This window comes from Panthera leo, chromosome D4, assembly GCF_018350215.1.
Source record: "Panthera leo isolate Ple1 chromosome D4, P.leo_Ple1_pat1.1, whole genome shotgun sequence".
Lineage (NCBI taxonomy): Eukaryota > Metazoa > Chordata > Mammalia > Carnivora > Felidae > Panthera > Panthera leo.
Genome location: NC_056691.1, coordinates 85,922,928 through 85,942,692, shown reverse-complemented (window position 1 = coordinate 85,942,692; position 19,765 = coordinate 85,922,928). Strand labels below are relative to the sequence as shown.

At 43.2% G+C, this 19,765-nt stretch overlaps 1 protein-coding gene across 2 annotated transcripts in view; it reads right to left on the bottom strand.

Moving 5' to 3' along the window:
* Nucleotides 1-19,765, bottom strand: part of STXBP1 (syntaxin binding protein 1) — a 74,009-nt gene extending 54,244 nt beyond the window's left edge. The window contains exon 1 of one of the 2 annotated variants that reach the window (XM_042912685.1): nt 19,561-19,765. In XM_042912685.1, coding sequence (XP_042768619.1) covers nt 19,561-19,597 — 37 coding nt within the window. In that variant the 5' untranslated portion in view covers nt 19,598-19,765. Of the gene's footprint in view, nt 1-18,464; nt 18,645-19,560 lie in introns of those variants that run through there. The other variant, XM_042912686.1, reaches the window with a different exon arrangement.

The window sequence follows — 19,765 nt, the reverse complement described above, 5'->3', positions numbered from 1 at the left end:
CTGAGTCTGTGGTCTTCCTTTCTTTTTAAGATTTTACTTTTTGGGGGGCACCTGGGTGGCTCAGTCGGTTAAGTGTCCGACTTCAGCTCAGGTCATGATCTCGCAGTTCATGGGTTTGAGCCCCACATGGGACTCTGCACTGACAGCTCAGAGCCTGGAGCCTGCTTCAGATTCTGTCTCTCCCTCTCTCTCTGCCCCTCCCTGCTTCCACACACATACTCTCTCTCTCTCTCTCTCTCAAAAATAAACATTAAAATTAATTAATTAAATAAAATAAAAATATTTTATTTTTTTTTAAGTATTCTCCATACCCAATGTAGCGCTCAATCTTACAACCTCAAGATCAAGAGTCATATGGTCCACCAACTGAGCCAGCCAGGTGCCCCTGTAGTCTTATTTTCTACAGTAGACGTGGGGTAAGTGACTTAGCAGGCCTAGGAAAGCTGAATCCATCTGAAGTGGAATCTTAAACCAGAAGTAGGAAATACTGAAAACCAACCAAATGTGCAAAATAGAATCCTCAACGGTTTGAGGAACTGGAAGAACCAGGTACCTCTAGCACTTAAAAGAAGGTGGGTGGGGGCGAGTATAAGGCATGTTGGTAGAAAGGGACTTGGGAAACAGTTATACCCTAGATCCCTTCTACCACTTCCCATCACTGGGTGATTATCCTTCTCCCAACATGGCAGAACAATGAAAGTTTCCTCTCCAGACAGTGTAGAGTCTACAGGGTCCCTAGACTGGGAGACCTAAGCCACAGCTCAGAGTGTGAGTCCAATACTGAAAACACAGGGACTCAATGACCATGTGTGCAGCCTGCTGAAGACTACCCTCCACACGTCTGGCCCTCTCCATCCACTCATCTGCCAGCATTCTGGCAGCCAGACCTTCATCCTCCAAGCAGGAGAGACTTCTCTGGAAAATCAAGCCCAAGAAGAAAAATCTAAAGACACTGTCATTGGGGATTCCCTAACAGCCCACCCAGTTCAGCCCCACCCATAAGGCCAGAGTTCCAATCAGCATTTAAGTCTCTCTTCTTCATCACAAGCAGCCAGAGAGGATCTGCCACCCATCTAAGGAAAGTTCCTACATGGAAAATAGAGACCAGAGCAACAAAACCTGGAGGAAACAGACGATGCAGGGAATTTTTTATTTTTATTTTGTTTAAAGAGAGAGACACCACACCCATGAAACAAGAATAGCAGGCTATTTAAAAAAAAAAAAAAATTAAAACACAGTATTAGAAATGTTTAAGAAACATGACAGCAGAAATTTAAAAGTAAATAGAAGGGTTAGAAGATAAAGCTGAGGCAATCTGGAACACACAGCAAAGAGTCAAAGAGATAAATAATTGAAAATATAAGAAAATTGGAGGACCAATCCAAGAGGTTCGACATCTAAATAGCATTCACTCCATAAAGAAAAAACTGAGAGGGAATCATTGTGAAATTATTTTTAAAATGTTCCCAGTAGTAAATGGCGTAAGTTGCCAGACCGGAAGGTCCACTGAACGTCTAGCACAGGGATCACCAAACTATGGCCTGTGGGCCAAATTCAGCCTGCAGTCTGTTTTCGCGTAGATAGACCTTAAGCTAAGAATGCCTTTTACACTTTCAAAGAGGTGGGGAAAAAAAGAAAGAAGATGTGGCGCAGATCATATGTGGACCACAAAAGACAAAGTATTTACTACGTGGCCCTTTATAGAGAAAGTTTTCTGACCCTCGTCCAGCACAATGGATAAGGACAGACAGATACCAAGGCAAATCACTACGGAAGTCCACAGCACTGAGGAGAGAGTGGAAGTTTTTGAGGGGAAGATATGAGACATACACTAAAGGATCAGGAATCAAAGGCAAAACCAGAAACGAGAGGACAATGGAGCAGTCTTCAAAATTCTGAAGGAGAATATTTCCGATGTAAGATTCTCTGTTCCTCCAAACCATCAATTAAGTACGAGAGTAAAATAAGGATATTTTCTGACGTGCAAGGCCTCCAAAAAACCACCTCCCTTTTTCCAGAAGCTCCTGGGAGGTGAGCTCCACCCAAACAGGAGAGTAAACCAAGAAACGAAGATATGAAATACGGAAGACAGGATGATTCAAAACAAGAGAGGTGAGGGGGGCCTGGCTGGCTCCGTAGACGGGGGTGTGCAACTCTTGATCTTGGGGTTGTGAGTTCAAGCCCCACGTTGAGGTTACTTAAAAAAAAGTAAAACTTAAGGAAAAAAAAAAATCCCTCCCAGACACCATGAATTTGGGGTGCCTGGCTGGCTCAGTCAGTAGAGCATGCAACTCTGGATCTTGGGGTCATGAGTTTAAGCCCCACACTGGGTGCAGAGATTACATACATACATAATAAAAAAACCAGAGAGGCGAAAAAAAATCCCGGGAGGATGGTGAACAGAAGGAAGCCGGGTAAGTGGTGTACCAGAGGGAAGATAACCAGTCTCAGAATGATGTGGGTTTATATTCACTCACACAGTCCATGTGCCTGGTGCCCTTCATTCCATCGTGGAGAGGCAGGTTCCCCTGCGGTATTGTTTCGTGTAGGGCAAATGTGCCGGTGATGAATTCTCTCCACTTTTTTTTTTTTAACATCTGAAAGTGTTTATTTTGCCTTGTTACTGAAGGATACAGCATATCCTCTGGAGTATAGCATTCTAGGTTAATACTTTGTATCTCTCGGTCCTTCAAAGTCACTGCTCGACTGCCTCTTAGCTCACATTGTTCCTGGCAAGAGATCTGCACCATCTTTACCTCTGCTCTGTACACAGCGTGTCTTTTCTCTTTGGTTAATTAAAACTTTGGGGGCACCTGGTTGAGCATCCGTTCGTGAGTTCTGGAGTTCGAGCCCCACATGGGGCTCACTGTGGTCAGCGTAGAGCCTGCTTCCAATCCTCTGTCTCCCTCTCTACCACTCCCCTGCTCACACTCTCTCTCTTAAAAACAAGTAAGACATTAAAAAATTTTTCTTTTTATAACTTTTTTTAAGCAATTTAGTTATAACGTGTCTTGGTGCCGAGTTCCTCATGTTGCTTATGCTTGGGGTTCACTGAACTTCTTGGATCTGAGAGTTTATAGTTTTCATCAAATTTGGAAATAGTTCCAAATACCCTCCCCCGTTCTTCTCCCCCACCCCCCACCCCCACATTCTTCTCTCTTTTAGGGACTTCAATTATATAAATTGCACTCCTTGAAGTTGTCCCACAGCTCACTGATGTTTTCTGTTTTTCTCCTCAGTCTTTTTTGTTTCACTTTGGACAGTTTCTACCGCTATGTCTCCAAGTTCTCTATTTTTCTCTTCTGCAATGTCTAACCCCCTAACCCTTCACCTAAGCAGGTGATTTATATTATTCTTTCAACTTTTCAGCATGTTGGACTTTTTATTTTTAAGTTTATTTATTTATTTAGAGAGAGAGAACAAGCAGGGGAGGGGCAGAGAGAGAGGGGGACTGAGGATCCAAAGCAGGCTCTGTGCTGACAGCAGAGAGCCCGATGGGGAGCTTGAACTCACAAACCATGAGATCATGACCTGAGCCCAATTTGCAAAGTCGGGACGCTTAACCAACTGAGCCACCCAGGCGCCCCTGTTGGATATTTTTTTTTTAATTTTTTTTTTTAACGTTTATTCATTTTTGAGACAGAGAGAGACAGAGCATGAACGGGGGAGGGTCAGAGAGAGGGAGACACAGAATCTGAAACAGGCTCCAAGCTCTGAGCTGTCAGCACAGAGCCCAACGCGGGGCCCGAACCCACGGACCGCAAGATCATGACCTGAGCCGAAGTCGGCCGCTTAACCAACTGAGCCACCCAGGCGCCCCCCCGCCCCCCGCCTCCATTGGATATTTTTAATAAGAGATTGGAGGCAGGGAAAGAATGGGTATTACCACCATGAGAAACTGACCAGATCTTTCAGCCTCAGTTAAAGCCTGGAAAAGGTTATTTCTCTAACTTGAATTTCAAAGTTCCTTAAAGGATAAGTAGGGATGGGGGGGGGGGGGGACACAGAGGGAGAGACACCCAGCACACAACCAAAACAGTAAAGTTCAAGGTAACTCACCCTAGGATTATCTGAGGGAAAGCAAACTGGAAACTTCAGTAGCCACATGATTGCCTCATCTTAAAAACCTGAAGCACTTTTACCCAAAACATGATTAGGTCTGTAGGCTCAGTAATTTTTAAGGGGTCTGCCTCACAGGAGTCTATTGTGGAAAGCCTAGAGTGTGAAATTAACATAGAGCAGAGGGAGACTCTTGCTCAACTGCAGTGTTTTATTTTCTCAAATCCCTAGCAACTAGTACCAACAATATTGATGTGTCCGGAGACCCATAAGAGGCCTCTCTCCTTCCTCTCCTGGTTACATCAGTGCTCGAGAAGATGGGTGAAAAGGAACTATGAGAGAAGAGGGTCACCCAGGTTTGCTTTGCCCTGTCACTCTCAGTGATGGGGACTCCGAAAACCATCTAAGCCTAAAAGGTCTTCCTTTTCCCCCTCAGTTGCCAAACAGAAGCAGCTTTGTTCCTACTGCCATTAAAGGAAGTTCATGAGGATCATCTGTGACTGGATTAGAATGTACTGGAAAGTCCTGAGCAACATCTAAGCACAGTATAAGCGGCCTTCCCTCCCTCACTTTTGTAACACTGCTCCTGGCTTATACCTGTCACTGTGAAAATCTACGTTGGCACAGACGTGAAAATAATACCGTCTGTCCCCAACAGCCACAGAGAAGGGAAAAAATCTGCCGCCAGCTTTCATCCAACAAACTAGTATAATCTGACTTCCTGCTCTGGGTGGGAGTCTGGATGATGCTTCTAAGATTGTTCCCAGAGCCCAGATTCTACACTTTGAGGCCATCTTGACATGGCCTAAATCCCAAATCCTCAGAGCTTTGCATTTTGACTGACTATAACCATATCCTTATTTCCTCCTCAAAACAATCCTGAACAATAAAGTTCATACAGACACAGAGTGACTTTAAGACACAGAGAGAAAAACTTTGGGAAAGTATCCAGGTTCCAGGCCTCCCAGTCTGGAGAGCAAAGACTCACTCCTAAATGCAGATTCCTGGTTGCCAGCTCAAGCCTGCATTCAGACAATTTGAGGACGGGCCCTGTGACTGACAAAATCATAGACACTGCTCTGCTAGATCCACCTTCCCATCTCTGACTCTCAAACCTGCTGGCTGCTCTTCCTATGTCCATTTGTAATGTCAGCGTCCCTTGGGGGGACCCCCAGGCCCTCTTCTCTCCTATACCCTCTCCTCTGTGATCTTACCCGATCCCCCAGCTTCAGTCACCTGATGACGCCACAATCCAAATTTCCAGCCCAGACCTTCTGGGCACATCTGCCCACTGCCTACTGGCCATCTCCCTTACATAGTCCATAGGCACCTGAAAAGCAATGCCTATAAAAGCATACGTCCCCCAGCAAACTTGTTTTTCCTCCTTTCGTATGGTACAACCTTCCAACTGGCTGACCAAGGCAGAAAACAGAATCTTTCCCAACTCCTTTTCCTCATCCTGCACATTCAAGCAATCACCATGACCTGACACTTCTTCCCCCGCAGACTTCTTTATGTGATTTTCTTCTCTCCACCCACTGCTACTTCTCCTTCCCTGGCAGAGCAAACCATGCTCACCTCCACTGTTCCCAGCCTGAGCCACCACAGTAGCTTCCTAATGGAATCCTCTGCCCTCAGTCTCCCTCCCTCCCACCACCCTCCATGCAGCAACCAGAGATCTTTCCAAACTAAATCCTAACCAAGTCTCCCCCTGACTTAAAACCTTCAGTGGTGTCCCATGGCTCCTGGAATAAAGGTAACAGTCCTTCACAAGGGTAAGAGAGCCCCAAGCATCTCTCCCTCACTCCCCAGCTCCAGCTACATTGAGCCCTTCTCTCTTACTCTCTTGCCAAGCTGAGACATTCACCTACTTGACTTACTCTCCCTCAGGCCCCACCATCCTTCTCCTGGCTAACTCCTCCTCCTCCTCCAGGTCTCCCTCAGCCTCCCTCATTCCCCAAGGCTTGTTGGAGGCTCTGCCATGTGCTCCAGTATCATCACACCATACTGCCTCTCTCAGGGCACTTATCCTGATGTGCTACCGTTGCCTGTTCGAATCCCACTAGGACCAGATCTACTTGTACACCATTGTATCCACTGCCCTTAGCACAGCCTCTGGCACGTAGGAGACTACATAAACACTGGTTGAATGAGTGAAAACACTTGGTCCTAGAATCCTCTGAGGCATGCTGACATGGAAACAAGCCGTGATATATGGTCATCTCAGAAATCTTCCAAACAAGGAATTACTGCTGGAAAGTCTGATTGAAGTCTGTATCTTCACACCTAGGCTCCAGGGATTTTTTTAAAAATTTGTTGTTTTTTTCTACTTTTCTCTATCTCTAATTTTGTTGTTGTTATTGTTCCCAAGAATTAATAGGTTTTCCTAATGTGATAAATGATATCTCACTCACTTCCTACAAGGTCAGCTTTTAGGCCAAATAATTAATAGACATTTAAAGTGAAATACCATGGGGCACCCGGCTGGCTCAGTTGGTAGAGCATGTGATTCTTGATCTTGGAGTCATGAGTTTGGGCCCCACACTGGGTACAGAGTTTACTTATAAATATGTAAATAAATAAATAAAGTGGAATGTCAGTGGCATGTAAGAAACAGGAAAATTTAAAAAAAGGAATACTGGAAATCTGCCCTAGGAAAGCTTACAATCTGAGCCATCAGTAGTTACTCTTGCTTCAGAGCCCCAGAGACATAGATTAAACTCAGATCGGTGTATATCAGAAGCAAATTGCTTTGTTTTAATCAATGCAAACTCTCCCAAAGGGCATCAGAATGGACAACATCTGGCTGTTGTCTAGTAACTATTAGATCCTGTGTCTATCAAAAACATAGTGATTCATTTCCTGGACTCTCCTAATAACTTATTCACTAACTTTAAACAGCAAACTATTCTCTGTAGTTATATCTGTAAAGTAATAATAACCCCTTAGAGTAATTCTTTAATTCTTCCAAGCAATTTTTTTGTATATTATTTAATGTGAGCCTTGAAAGAACTCTGTGCTGCTGGGAACAGCGTTCCTAATTTAAAAATAAGTTTAATATGATGTCCAGGTCACCTAGCTGCTAAGCTTGAGAACTGGGACTATTAGCTGGACGTTCTGACTTCTGGTCCAGAACTTCTTCCACTTGCCCAATACTGCCTCTCACTGATTTTTTTAAATTTTGTTTTAATTTAAAAAAACATGTGGAGGGAAGAAGGTAAGTAAAACTCATACTTCTTAAAGTTCAGATGAAATCTTGGATACCTCACCCTAACTTCAGTGCTAGGAACAGCCCTGCAGAGAAGCAACTGATTGAAGCAATGAAAAAAATCAAGCTGGGAGGGGAGGGGGCGCCAGGGTAGCTCAGTCGGTTAAGTGTCTGACTTGATATTAGCTCAGGTCACGATCTCATGGTTTGTGAGATGGAGCCCCTTGTAGGGCTCTGCACTGACAGCGTGGAGGCTGCTTGGGATTCTCTCTCTCTCTGCTCCTCTCCCATTTACACACACTCTCTCTCTCAACATAAATAAACATTAAAAAAAAAAAAAAAAAGATCAAGCTGGGGATTCTCCAAGACTTCTCATATAGGCAAGCCATGGGACTAGGGTTCAAATTTTATGGCTATTGAGTTGCCAATGATAACTATAAAATTTGGCCTGACTACTCCACTAAATAAAAGATACTTCATTAGCTGCCAAACACCTGTTTCTTCTAAGAGATGCTGTGTGCCAAAAAAAAAAAAAAAAAAAGCCAGAGGGAAAAATCTTTCAGTGCACATTCAGTAAGTCCTTTTTGGATCCTGTGGCAGATATATGCTCTCTTATGTCTAATGGATAACACATGGATGTTCCCTGAGTCCCAAATCATGTCTTATAAAACATGGCCCAAAATTTTGGCCCAATTTAAACTGCTTATAACCCCATCATAAGAATGACATCTAGCTCAAAACAAAGGAGGATTATATTTAGAAATAAATGGCAAGTCAAAGCTGTACTCAGATGAAAATTCATATCCCTCGATACTTTTACAAGGAAAAACATTAACCAACCATTTTATTCAAGAAATTAGAATAAGAACACACATGTACACAACACAAAGGAAAAAAATGATTTTTTAAAACAGACAATTAAAAGACAAGTCTCTAGCATGTATTTCCATGAAAATAATAACACAGGGTAAAATGAGAAAGGGAATCATAATTACAAGTGCAGGAGCTATTTTCTAAATTATACAAATTTAATTTATAGTCAATAAATTAAAATCTTGTAGGTTGAAAGGCTTGTTTTAATTTTTGAGAAAGAGAATGTGAGGGGGAGAGGGGGCAGAGAGAGTGGGAGAGAGAGAGTATCCCAAGCAGGCTCTGTACTGTCAGCACAGAGCCCAACTCAGGGCTTGAACTCATGAACAGTGAGATCATGACCTGAGCCAAAGTCAGATGCTTAACCAACTGAGCCACCCAGGCGCCCCATAAGGCCTGTTTTATAAGGAAATGCAAATTGCCAAAACTGACTAAAGAAGTAGACAACTTGAATAAACATATCAAAAGCCTGTCAAGTATTTATCCTTTCTCCTCAAATTCAAAGTTTTATAGGTAAATCACTTCTGACATTCAAGGAAGGGAATTCCTATGTTATTTCATCTATTTGGGAACATACAAAAAAATGGAAACTTCCCATTTCATTTAATAAGAGAAATTCTGAGGGGCGCCTGGGTGGCTCAGTCGGTTAAGCGGCCGACTTCGGCTCAGGTCATGATCTCGCGGTCCGTGAGTTCAAGCCCCACGTCAGGCTCTGTGCTGACAGCTCAGAGTCTGGAGCCTGTTTCAGATTCTGTGTCTCCCTCTCTCTGACCCTCCCCCGTTCATGCTCTGTCTCTCTCTGTCTCAAAAATAAATAAACGTTAAAAAAAAACTTTAAAAAAAAAATAAGAGAAATTCTGATATAGAAAACCTGACAAAGAGTTAAGAAAGAAAAAATTCACATACACATATGTAAAATATGGTGTTCAATTGTTCATTCCAAATATGTATTGAGTGCCTACTATGTACCAGGACTGTTTTAGGTGCTAGGGATATAGCAGTGAACAAAATAGTCTATGCTCTCATAGAGCTCACATTTGGCTAATGGAAGCAAGGATAAACAAACAAACGGGTAAGTATGAAATGTCAGCTAGTGACAGTTCAGCATAGTAAGGGAGGGAACAGGAAAGTTTCCATTTTATATAAAGTTGTGAAAGAAGACCTCATTGGCAAGGTGGTATTTGACTAGAGACTTAAAGGAATTAAGGGAACAAGCATATTTCAGACATAGGGAATGAAAAATACAAAGCCCTGGGATGGGAATATACATGAAATGTTCAAAGAAGAGCCAGAGGCTCCAATATTAATAAATGTAGATGCGTAAACAATAAGTAGAATTTTACAATACAGAAAAAGGATAATACATAATAACAAAGTTTATTTCAGAATTGCAGTGATATCCAATATTAGAATTAATGAGATTACATTAATAGATTAAATAAGAACACCTATACGATCATCTCAAAAGAAACTGAAAAAGTAGTTAATACTAATTTAAAAAACAAATTCTTAGTAACCTGGAACTAAAAGGAAGTAGTTCAAATATCACTTCCTGAGGGAAGCTTTCTCTAACCTCCCCTGGTTTATGCCAGGCCTCCCTGTTACAGTGTAAGCCTCCCTGCTTATACCGTCCTGTACCATTCCTTTGTAATTTTTTTAATCATAACTATAACTAAACTAATTTTCGGTCTAAGTGTAAGACAACAACATTAGAATCCTTAAAAAAGTGAGGAGTTTAGAGGGGCCTGGCTGCCTCACTGGTAGAGCATGCAACTCTTGGCCTCAGAGTAGTGAGTTTGACCCCACACTGGGCATGAAGCCTACTAAAAATAAAAAATAGGGGCGCCTGGGTGGCTCAGTCGGTTGAGTGTCCGACTTTGGCTCAGGTCATGATCTTGTGATTTGTGACTTCAAGCCCCGCACTGGGCTCTGTGCTGACAACTCAGAGCCTGGGCCTGCTTCGGATTCTGTGTCTCCCCCTCTCTCTGCCCCTCCCCTGCTCATGCTCTGTGTCTCTCTGTCTCTCAATAATAAATAAACATTAAAAAAATTTTTTTAATAAAAAATAAATGAGGAGTTTAAATTTTTTTTAATGTTTATTTATTTTTGAGAGAGATAGAAACAGAGTGTGAGCAGGGGAGGGGCAGAGAGAGGAGGAGACACAGAATCCGAAGCAGGCCCCAGGCTCTGAGCTGTCAGCACAGAGCCCAATGTGGGGCTTGAACTCACGAACCACGAGATCATGACCTGAGCCGAAGTCAGACACTTAACCAACTGAGTCACCCAGGTGCCCCAAGTAAGTGAGGAGTTTAAAAAACATGACACCTTTAGGGACACCTGGGTGACTCAATCAATTAAGCATCCAACTCTTGGTTTCGGCTCAGGTCATGATCTCACAGCCTTGTGGGTTCAAGCCCCATATTGGGCTCTGCGCTGGCAGTGCAGAGCCTGCTTGGAATTCTCTCTCTCCCTCTCTCTCTGTCCCTCCCCTTCTTGTGCTGTCTCTGTCTCTCTCAAAATAAATTTTAAAAATTAAAAGAAATTAAAAATTAAAAATGCGACACTTTCAATTAATAAACTGGGAATAAAGACCTAATGGGACCACTCAGCAACAAGAACTTTTACATTTTTTTTTAAAGTTTATTTATTTTGAGAGAGAGACAGAGACAGAGTAGGGGAGAGGCAGAGAGAGGAAGAGACAGAATCCCAAGCAGGCTCTGTGCTGCCAACACAGAGCCTGACGCAGGGCTCAAACTCAACAAACCATGAGATCATGACCTGAGACAAGATCAAGAGTCAGATGCTTAACCAACTGAACCACCCAGGTGCCCCAATAACTTTTAAATTTTAATGAATTGTCTAAAAGAACATAGAATCACAACCATCACAAGAAAAATGTAGTTTTTAATAAAAAGTATACAGAAAAATAGAAAGTAGATGATTACAGAAATAGATCAACTGGTCAGATTTATGTACATACTTATCATTTACTGAAGATTTCCACTTTCACATTTAAAAGAGTAAAACTAATAACTTCAAATGAAAATAATATGTAGATTAGAAATGTAATCATAACAATCTAATTTAAAAATGGACAAAGGGGGCACCCGGGGGGCTCAGTCGGATAAGCGTCCAAATTCAGCTCAGGTCATGATCTCACAGTCCATGAGTTTGAGGCCCACAGCAGGTTCTGACAGCTCAGAGCCTGGAGCCTGCTTCGGATTCTGTCTCCCTCTCTCTCTGCACCTCCCCTGCTTGTGCTCTGTCTTTCTCTGTGTCTCAAAAATAAGTAACGTTAAAAAAAAAATTTTTTTTAATGGACAAAGGATCTGTGTAGATATCTTTTCAAAGATGTACAAATGGCCCAATAAGCACATGAAAAAAAAATGCTTATCAACAGCCATCATGGAAATGCAAATCAAAACCACAATGGAGGGGCACATGGGTGGCTCAGTCGGTTAAGTGTCCAACTCCTGATTTTGGCTCAGGTCATGATCTCAGGGTTCATGGTTGGACTCCATGCTGGCAGTGTAGAGCCTGTTTGAGATTCTCTCTCTTTCTCTCTCTGCCCCTCCCCTGCTTGCGCTCACTCACACGCGCACGCTCCCTCTCTCTCTCAAAATAAATAAATAAATTTAAACAGTTTGGCAATTGCTCAAAGAGTTAAATATAGAGTTACCATATGACCCAGCAATTCTATACCTAGGTATCTACCTAAGAGAATTGAAATGACATGTTAAAAAAATAAAAAGAGTAAAATAAATGTAACATAAATTGGTCTATTCCATGAATGTGGTATATTGCTCCATTTATTTAAGCCTTTTCGATTTCTTTCATCAGTATTTCACAGCTTTCAGCATACAGATCTAAAATATATTCCATTAGATTTATACCTAAGTCTCTCATGTGTCTTTTTTTTTCACTCAACTGTAAATGGTCCTATTTTAAATTTCAATTTCTATACAAATTTTTGTAAACTGACTTTGTATTCTGCAACCCTGCTAAACTATATGTAATTCTCATCAGAGGGTTGCTCCCTTATTTGTAAAGCTAAGAATTATGATTTTCACATTGCACTATAGCTAAGAAACTAAAACTTTAAAAGTAAATTTGTTAAAATGCTAATTCTTCCCAAACTGATTTATAGATTCAACACAATTCCAATGAAAATCCCAGAAAGATTTTTCAAATAGAAACAGATAAGCTAATTCTATAATTTATATAGAAAAGCAAATGAACCAAAAGAACAAAAACAATTATGAAAAAGAAGAAAAAAGTTGGGAGAACTCACAATACGTGGTTTCCAGTCTTACTTTAAAGCTACAATAATTGAGACAGAGTGGATGTTGGTGAAAACATACATATAGATCAATGAAACAGAACAGGAAGTCCAGAAATGGACACACCCATGTATGGCCAACTGATTTTCATCAAAGAACAAAGACAATTCAATGGAAAAATGGATTTTTAAAAAATGGGAAAAAGAACAGTCTTTTCAACAAACGGGGCTAGAACTGAACATTTACATACAAAAAAATTCACACACACACACACACACACACACACACACACACACACTCACACACACACACAAACGAACCTAACTCACATGATATACAAAAATTAACTCAAAATGGATGAAAGACTAAATATAATGCCTAAAACTATAAAACTTCTAAAAGAAAACACAGAAAATATATAAAACACAGAAAATCTTTTTGAACTTGGGGTAGGCAAAGATATCCTCAATAGGATACTGAAAACACAATCCATTAAAGATGGACTTCATCAAAATTTAGAACTTCTTTTCTGAAAACTACTGTTCATAAAATGAAAAGACAAGACATAAACTGTGTGAAAATCATATAATTGATAAAGGACTTGCACCCAGAATATATAAAGACCTCTCAAAACTCAATCATAAGAAAATAACGCAATAAAAAATATGCAAAAGATTTGAGCATTTCAACAAGGATATAGAGATGACAATAAAGGCATGAAAAAATGCCTCTCACCATCATCAATCGTTAGCAAAATGCAAATTAAAATCATGAGATACCATGGGGCACCTGGGCGGCTCAATTGGTTAAGCATCCAACTCTTGATCTCGGCTCAGGTCATGATCTCATGGTTTGTGAGATCAAGCTCAGCACTGGGCTCTCTGCTGACAGAGCAGAGACTGCTTGGGATTCTCTCTCTCCCACTCTCTCTCTGCCCTTCCCCTGCTCGCATTCTTTCCTTCTCAAAATAAACTTAAAACAAAGCCATGAGATACCAATACCTATCAGAAGGGCTAACATTTTACAAACTTATAAGACCATGCACTAACAAGGATGCTGGTAGGAATGTAAAATGGTATAGCTACTTTGGAAAACAATTTGACAGTTTCTTATAAAGTTAACATACACCTATCATATGACCCATTAATTCCACTCCTGGGGATTTACATATCCAAGTGATCTGTTCACATAGAAACCCGTGTGTGAATGTTTACAGAAGCATTCGCAATTGTCCAAAGTACAAATTACTAAGACGTCCTTCGGCTGGCAAAGGGATAAACCAAGTGGTGCATCGGCACAAAAGAACAGCAGTCAGCAATGAGGAGGGACAAACCATAGATACATGCGACATGATGACTCTCAGGCATTATATACTAACATTAAAGAGGTCATATTCAGAAAGCTCCATACTGTATGATTCCACTGAAGTGCCATTCTGGAAAAGGCAAAACTGCAGAGACAGAGAACAGTTCAGTGTTTGCCCAAGGCTGGGTGTGGAAGGAGAGGCCGACAGAAAGGAAGGAGAGGCTGACAGCACGAGGGAATTTGAGGGGGTAATGACACTATTCTGTATTCTGGGTCTGGCGGTGGTTACATGGCTGTAGGTAATGGCTGAAATGTGAAAAACTGCTCACTAAAAAGGGTAAATATTACTGCATGCAAATTATACCTTGATTTTAAGACTGGGAAAAATACATGTATAATACATCTCAAAATATACTTGCTATTTGTACGCTAACCAAAGTTTCTACAGAAAAAAGAGAAGTGTAAGAACAAAGACTGCTTCTTTCTAGGCGTCCTCTTAACTTCCGACACATCCTATGAATCATGGCCCCATCTGAAAAACGTATGTACTTAATGTACAAATCAAAACTGCATTCTTTTCCAGAGGAATGTGATTCTTATAAACAAACACGAGGAGAAATCACTAACAGCTAGGAAACAACAAGAAAGACAAATAGTACATTTTGAACTCCTTACATCCTTGTAACACTGACGAAACTTCAGGGAACAGAAATAACCCTGGATTACAACTCGGATTTATATGATTGAGACATTGTTTATTAACATAAAATAGATATAAAATGCCACACACAAAAAATTATCCTTTCTCTTACATTCTCTTTGTAAAGAGTAGAAAACAAGTATATTTTATAGAAGGAAAATAAAGAAAAAAGGGTAAAAAGACATGAGTAGAACTGGAAACAGAAGTAGGGTCAGATTACAAACCTGTCCATAGGCTCTTAAGGTCAATTCTCCCATTTTCCAGTTTATTTGCACCTCTCAAGAAATTTATCCGAGGGGCGCCTGGGTGGCTCAGTCAGTTAAGTATCTGACTCTTGATTTCAGCTCAGGTCAGGATCTCGCAGTTCGTGAGTTTGAGCCCTGCATCGGGCTCTGTGCTGACAGCTCAGAGCCTGGAGCCTGCTTTGGATTCTGCATCTCCCTCTCTCTCTCCGCCCCTCCCCCATTCGCGCGCGCGCGCTCTCTCTCTCTCTCTCTCAAAAATAAACATAAAAAAAAAAAAGAAATTTATCTGAGACTCTGCTTTCTCCCCCAAAACTGTGGCCCCACAGGACAGAGCTAGTCAATCTTTTCCCATAATCCTCTAATACTTACTGACCCACTTTGTGGATCTTTTCATGAGGAGAATATTTATTGAAGTTACTGGATGCCAAGAACTGTGCTAAGTGCTATACCTGCACTAGTTCATTGAACACTCACAGAACCCCACAAAGGTAAGTGCTATTGTTATTCACTTTATATTTTAAAAAATTGAGGCACGAAAAGGTTCAATTATTTGCCAAAGTCACATGGCTAATAAGTGGTGAACCAGAATTTTATCCCAGGTAGTCTAATTCCAAGAGCCCAGTCTCTAAATTGCTACATATAAAGATTAAGTTATTCATTCAACATCTATTGAGTACCAAGCACTGATTCATTCCTACACTAAGGATAGACATAAGAACAACCGGGTTCGGAGTGCCTGGGGTGGCTCAGTTGATTGAGTGTCAGACTCTTGATCTAGGCTCAGGTCATGAGCTCACAGTTCATGGGATCGAGCCCCAGGCGTGGGGCTCTGTGCTGGTAGCACCGAGGCTGCTTGGGCTTCTCTCTCTCCCCGCCTCTCTCTGCCCCCTTCCCCCCCCCCCCCACTCACGCACACACTCACTCAAACTAAATAAACTTAAAAACAAAAGAGTAAGACCAGGTTTTACTCTACCCTCCAAGAACTTCTGGTCTAGCTGGGCAAGGCTAACAACAAAGAAGTATAATACTCTGAGTATATCCTGTGTGGGGGAAGTGACAGGGGGGTGACAGGGAAAACTTGGGGTTAGCAGAGAAAGCTCCTCAGCATTGTCTATGTCCATCACAACAATACGAGTGTCCCATATTTTAGTCTCCCATACTTCTAGCAGGCTGTGAACAAACACTGCTGAATGAACAGCTTAAAGTTGACCTACCTCCTCTACTTCTGTTGTGCCTGTACCTACCGCCGCTCTAAAACTTAACTCAAAAAGATGCGACAAGAATGGGTTGCCTGGATGGCTCAGTCGGTTAAGCTTCCCACTTCGGCTCAGGTCACGATCTCATGGATGTTGAGTTCGAGCCCCGCGTCGGGCTCTGTGCTGACAGCTCGGAGCCTGGAGCCTGCTTCTGATTCTGTGTTTCCCTCTCTCTCTGCCCCTTCCCCACTAGCACTCGGTCTCTCTCTCTCTCTCTCTCTCTCTCTCAAAAATACACATTAAAAAAAAAATGTGACAAGAAGCCAAAAACTACATTTATCTTGCTGTCCACTGTATATCCTTCACTCATTCATTCATTTATTTATTTTTTAACGTTTATTTATTTTTGAGACAGAGAGAGACACAGCATGAACGGGGGAGGGTCACAGAGAGAGGGAGACACAGAATCTGAAACAGGCTCCAGGTTCTGAGCTGTCAGCACAGAGCCCGACGCGGGGCTCGAACTCACGGACCGCGAGATCATAACCTGAGCCGAAGTCGGCCACTCAACCGACCGAGCCACCCAGGCGCCCCATTCACTCATTCATTTAATAAACATTTGCTGATGGCTGATTGTGAGTCAGCCACTGCTCTTGGCATGGAGTACAGTGGTGAACATGTAAGATAAAGACCCTGCTCTCCTGGAAGTCACATTCGAGTGGATGAAACAATCAAAGAAATGCAAAAACCCCCACACAAACAAAACAAAAAACTGAACAAGATCTTTCAATTCATTTTAAATGCTACAAGAAAATAAAATGAGGAAATATGATCATCAACAATATCAGGTGTTAATTTAAATTGGGAAGACCAGGCTGTGTAGGGGACATGTTGGTTTAAAAAAATCTTTATTTTATTTTATTTTTAGAGAAAGAAACACTAAAAACCTCATTCAAAATTGGGAGCCAGAATTAACCTGTGTCATTTACAAAGAATTGCAATTATATTTTTTCCCAAAATTTATACACAGCTCAATTGTGATGGGGCGCCTGGGTGACTCAGTCAGTGAAGTGTCCGACTTCGGCTCAGGTCATGATTTCACAGTTCGTGGGTTTGATCCCCACATCAGGCTCTGTGCTGACAGCTTGCTTCAGATTTGGTGTCTCCCTCTCTCTCTTCCCCTCCCTGGTTCACACTCTGTCTCAAAAATAAACATTTTAAAAAATTTTTTAAAAAAGAAAAAAAGAAAAAGAACAGATGCTGTTCACACATTCACCAATTTTATATAAAACTGATTTGATTTTCATAAGCAGTGGCTTTGCTTTACTTCAGTAAAGAAATTTTGGCCATATTGGGGCGCCTGGGTGGCTCAGTTGGTTGAGCGTCTGACTTTGGCTCAGGTCATGATCTCACGGTCCGTGAGTTCGAGCCCCGAGTCGGGTTCTGTGCTGACAGCTTGGAGCCTGGCGCCTACTTCTGATTCTGTGTCTCCCTCTCTCTCTGTCCCTCCCCTGCTCGCTCTCTGTCTTTCTATCAAAATTTAATAAACATTAAAAACAATTTTAAGAAATTTTGGCCATATTGCATTCATGATTTTCTTTTTTTTTTTTTTTTTTTTTTTTTTTTTTAGCCTTTATGCTGGCTTCTAAAAAAGGGACCGGCTACTAAGGAGCTACCTGCATGAACAAAGGTCCTGGCAAAAGGATGCAAAAACTTGCTTCTATAATAACACTTAGGGCTTTTGTCTCAAAGGCACAATATTCAAATCCAACATTTGAAAGAATGTAACATGTAATATAACATTCTGTATTTCAAAACCCTTTAAAATGGCTTCTGGAAGGAAACTGTATGTATAGAGTAACAAAGGTAGTTATTTTTTACAAACGTTGCAAGTAAATGGACATGAGGTTTTAAAAAATTAATTAACACTGATTTTGGCAAGTCATTTAACTGCTATGAGCCTCCATTTCTTTCCCACAGGTAAAATGACATTAGAGGATCCCTCATGGGTCCTTCCAGCCCTAAATGCCTTGATTCTCCTAAGGAAATAGAAGGTATATGATTCAGAAACTTTATGCATGAGGAAGGCAGGTGTTATTGTGGGCACTTTTTAAAAAGTGCTCATTTGGGGTTCAGTTTTTATGACAATTTTCTTCTGATGCTATAGGTGAGGTAAGGGTGTAAAACAAGTGAGAATATTTCCTATAGACCAACAGAAAATATGGGGAAGAAAAACAGTTATGATGTTCAGAAGGAACGCTACACGGCCTTAAATGTTGGACGGGAGAGCCCTATAATAATGGAATCCTTGGAAAGGAAACTGTAATTTCCACTTTTATTCTATTTCCTTTTTTATCCTCTCCTGCAGAGAAAAGTCCAGCTTTAATTTTCTAAATCCGAAAGAGGTACCGAAAGTCACGGAAATCCCTACACGTTTTTTATTAAAGACATGGCCAAAATATTGAAGAGGCACACTATCTGCCTACACCAATCATCAATCTTCCTTAGCGCCGAGGACGCCGTTTCCAAATATTATCACCACCAGCCCTCACTCCGCTGCAGCCGACACTCAGCAACATCCATTTTTAAAAATCCACTTACGCTGAGCCTTTCATCCAAACCCGTCAACAACCATTTCCCTGCAACCGTGGTTTGGACTGCCCGAAACGTCCAGCCAAGCAAGGGCTGAGTCCTGCCAACAGGGAGACTGCAGACTGCGGTGCTGGGCAGGGCAGGGCCGCTCCTCCCGCCGCACGCCAAAGCTTTCCGCCTCTCCCGAGTGATTTAAGAGGGTTCGGGACCCAGATAAGACCCCGCCCTTGCAGCCACGACCCCGGAACGGGAGGAGGAGAGAGGCGGCCTCAGCCCTGCAGAGCCAAGCCTTTGGAAAAACAGGCAGCTCCTCCCCAGCGGCCAGCGGCGGCCCAGGCTGGGCGAGCGGCGCGTCGGAGCCGGTGCGCGCCCAGCGGCTCCCAGGTGGGTCTCCGCAGCCGGGGACCGCGGCCCGGGCTCCCGGAGGGGGTGGGGGTGGCGGCGCGGGCCGAGATCTCGCCCGTCACGATTCACCCAGCAGAGTGGGAAAGAGGGAGGGACTGGAGGCAGAAAACGGAATGGAATCAGGGAGCTCGGGGAATAAAGAAGGAAGGGGAGAAGGGAAGGGGGGGGAGGTGATGGGAGTGAAGAACGGGGGTGCAGGGGAGGGTGATGGGTGAGGAAGGGGAGGGTGATGGGCTGCAGGGGATACAGGCGAGGCGAAGGGGAGGGATGGGGTGCTCGGGGTGAAGGGGGAGGAAGAAGGAATGGCGTGAAGGGGGATGGGGTGAAAGAGAAATGGGGGCGAGGAGGGAGCGATGGGGTGAAGGGGGATGCGAGTAAAGAGGGAAGAGAGGAGTGGGGATGAAGAGGAGGGACGGGTGAAAGAGGACGGGGTGAACAGGGGAGGGGTGGGATGCAGGGGGAGGAATGCGGGAAGCGGAGAGCGGGGGAAGCAGGGAAGCGGGCGCGGGCCGCTGGAGGCCAGGAGGGACTTCCCTGCGAGGAGGGCGGCGCCGACATAACGGGACCCTCCCAGCCCGGAGCCCCCGGTCGGGCGGGGCGAGCCGCCGGCGTGGAGGCCAGGCGCCGCGGCAGGTACGGCGCCCCGCTCCCGCCGGGCAGCCGCAGCCCTCGCCCGCGGGAGGACCCCGACTCCACTTACTCTCTCCGACCACGGCTTTGAGGCCAATGGGGGCCATCGTGCTGCGCGACTCTTCGGGCACCGAGTCTCCTCAAGCGACGCCCGCGGACACGGCGCCTCCCCAGGTCAGCGCGCTCTGCTGGCCACAGCCCTCCGCTCCGCAGCCTCGCTCGGGCTCGACTGAAGCGCGGACTCGGCGCGGAGGCGCGACGCGAACCAGAGTGAG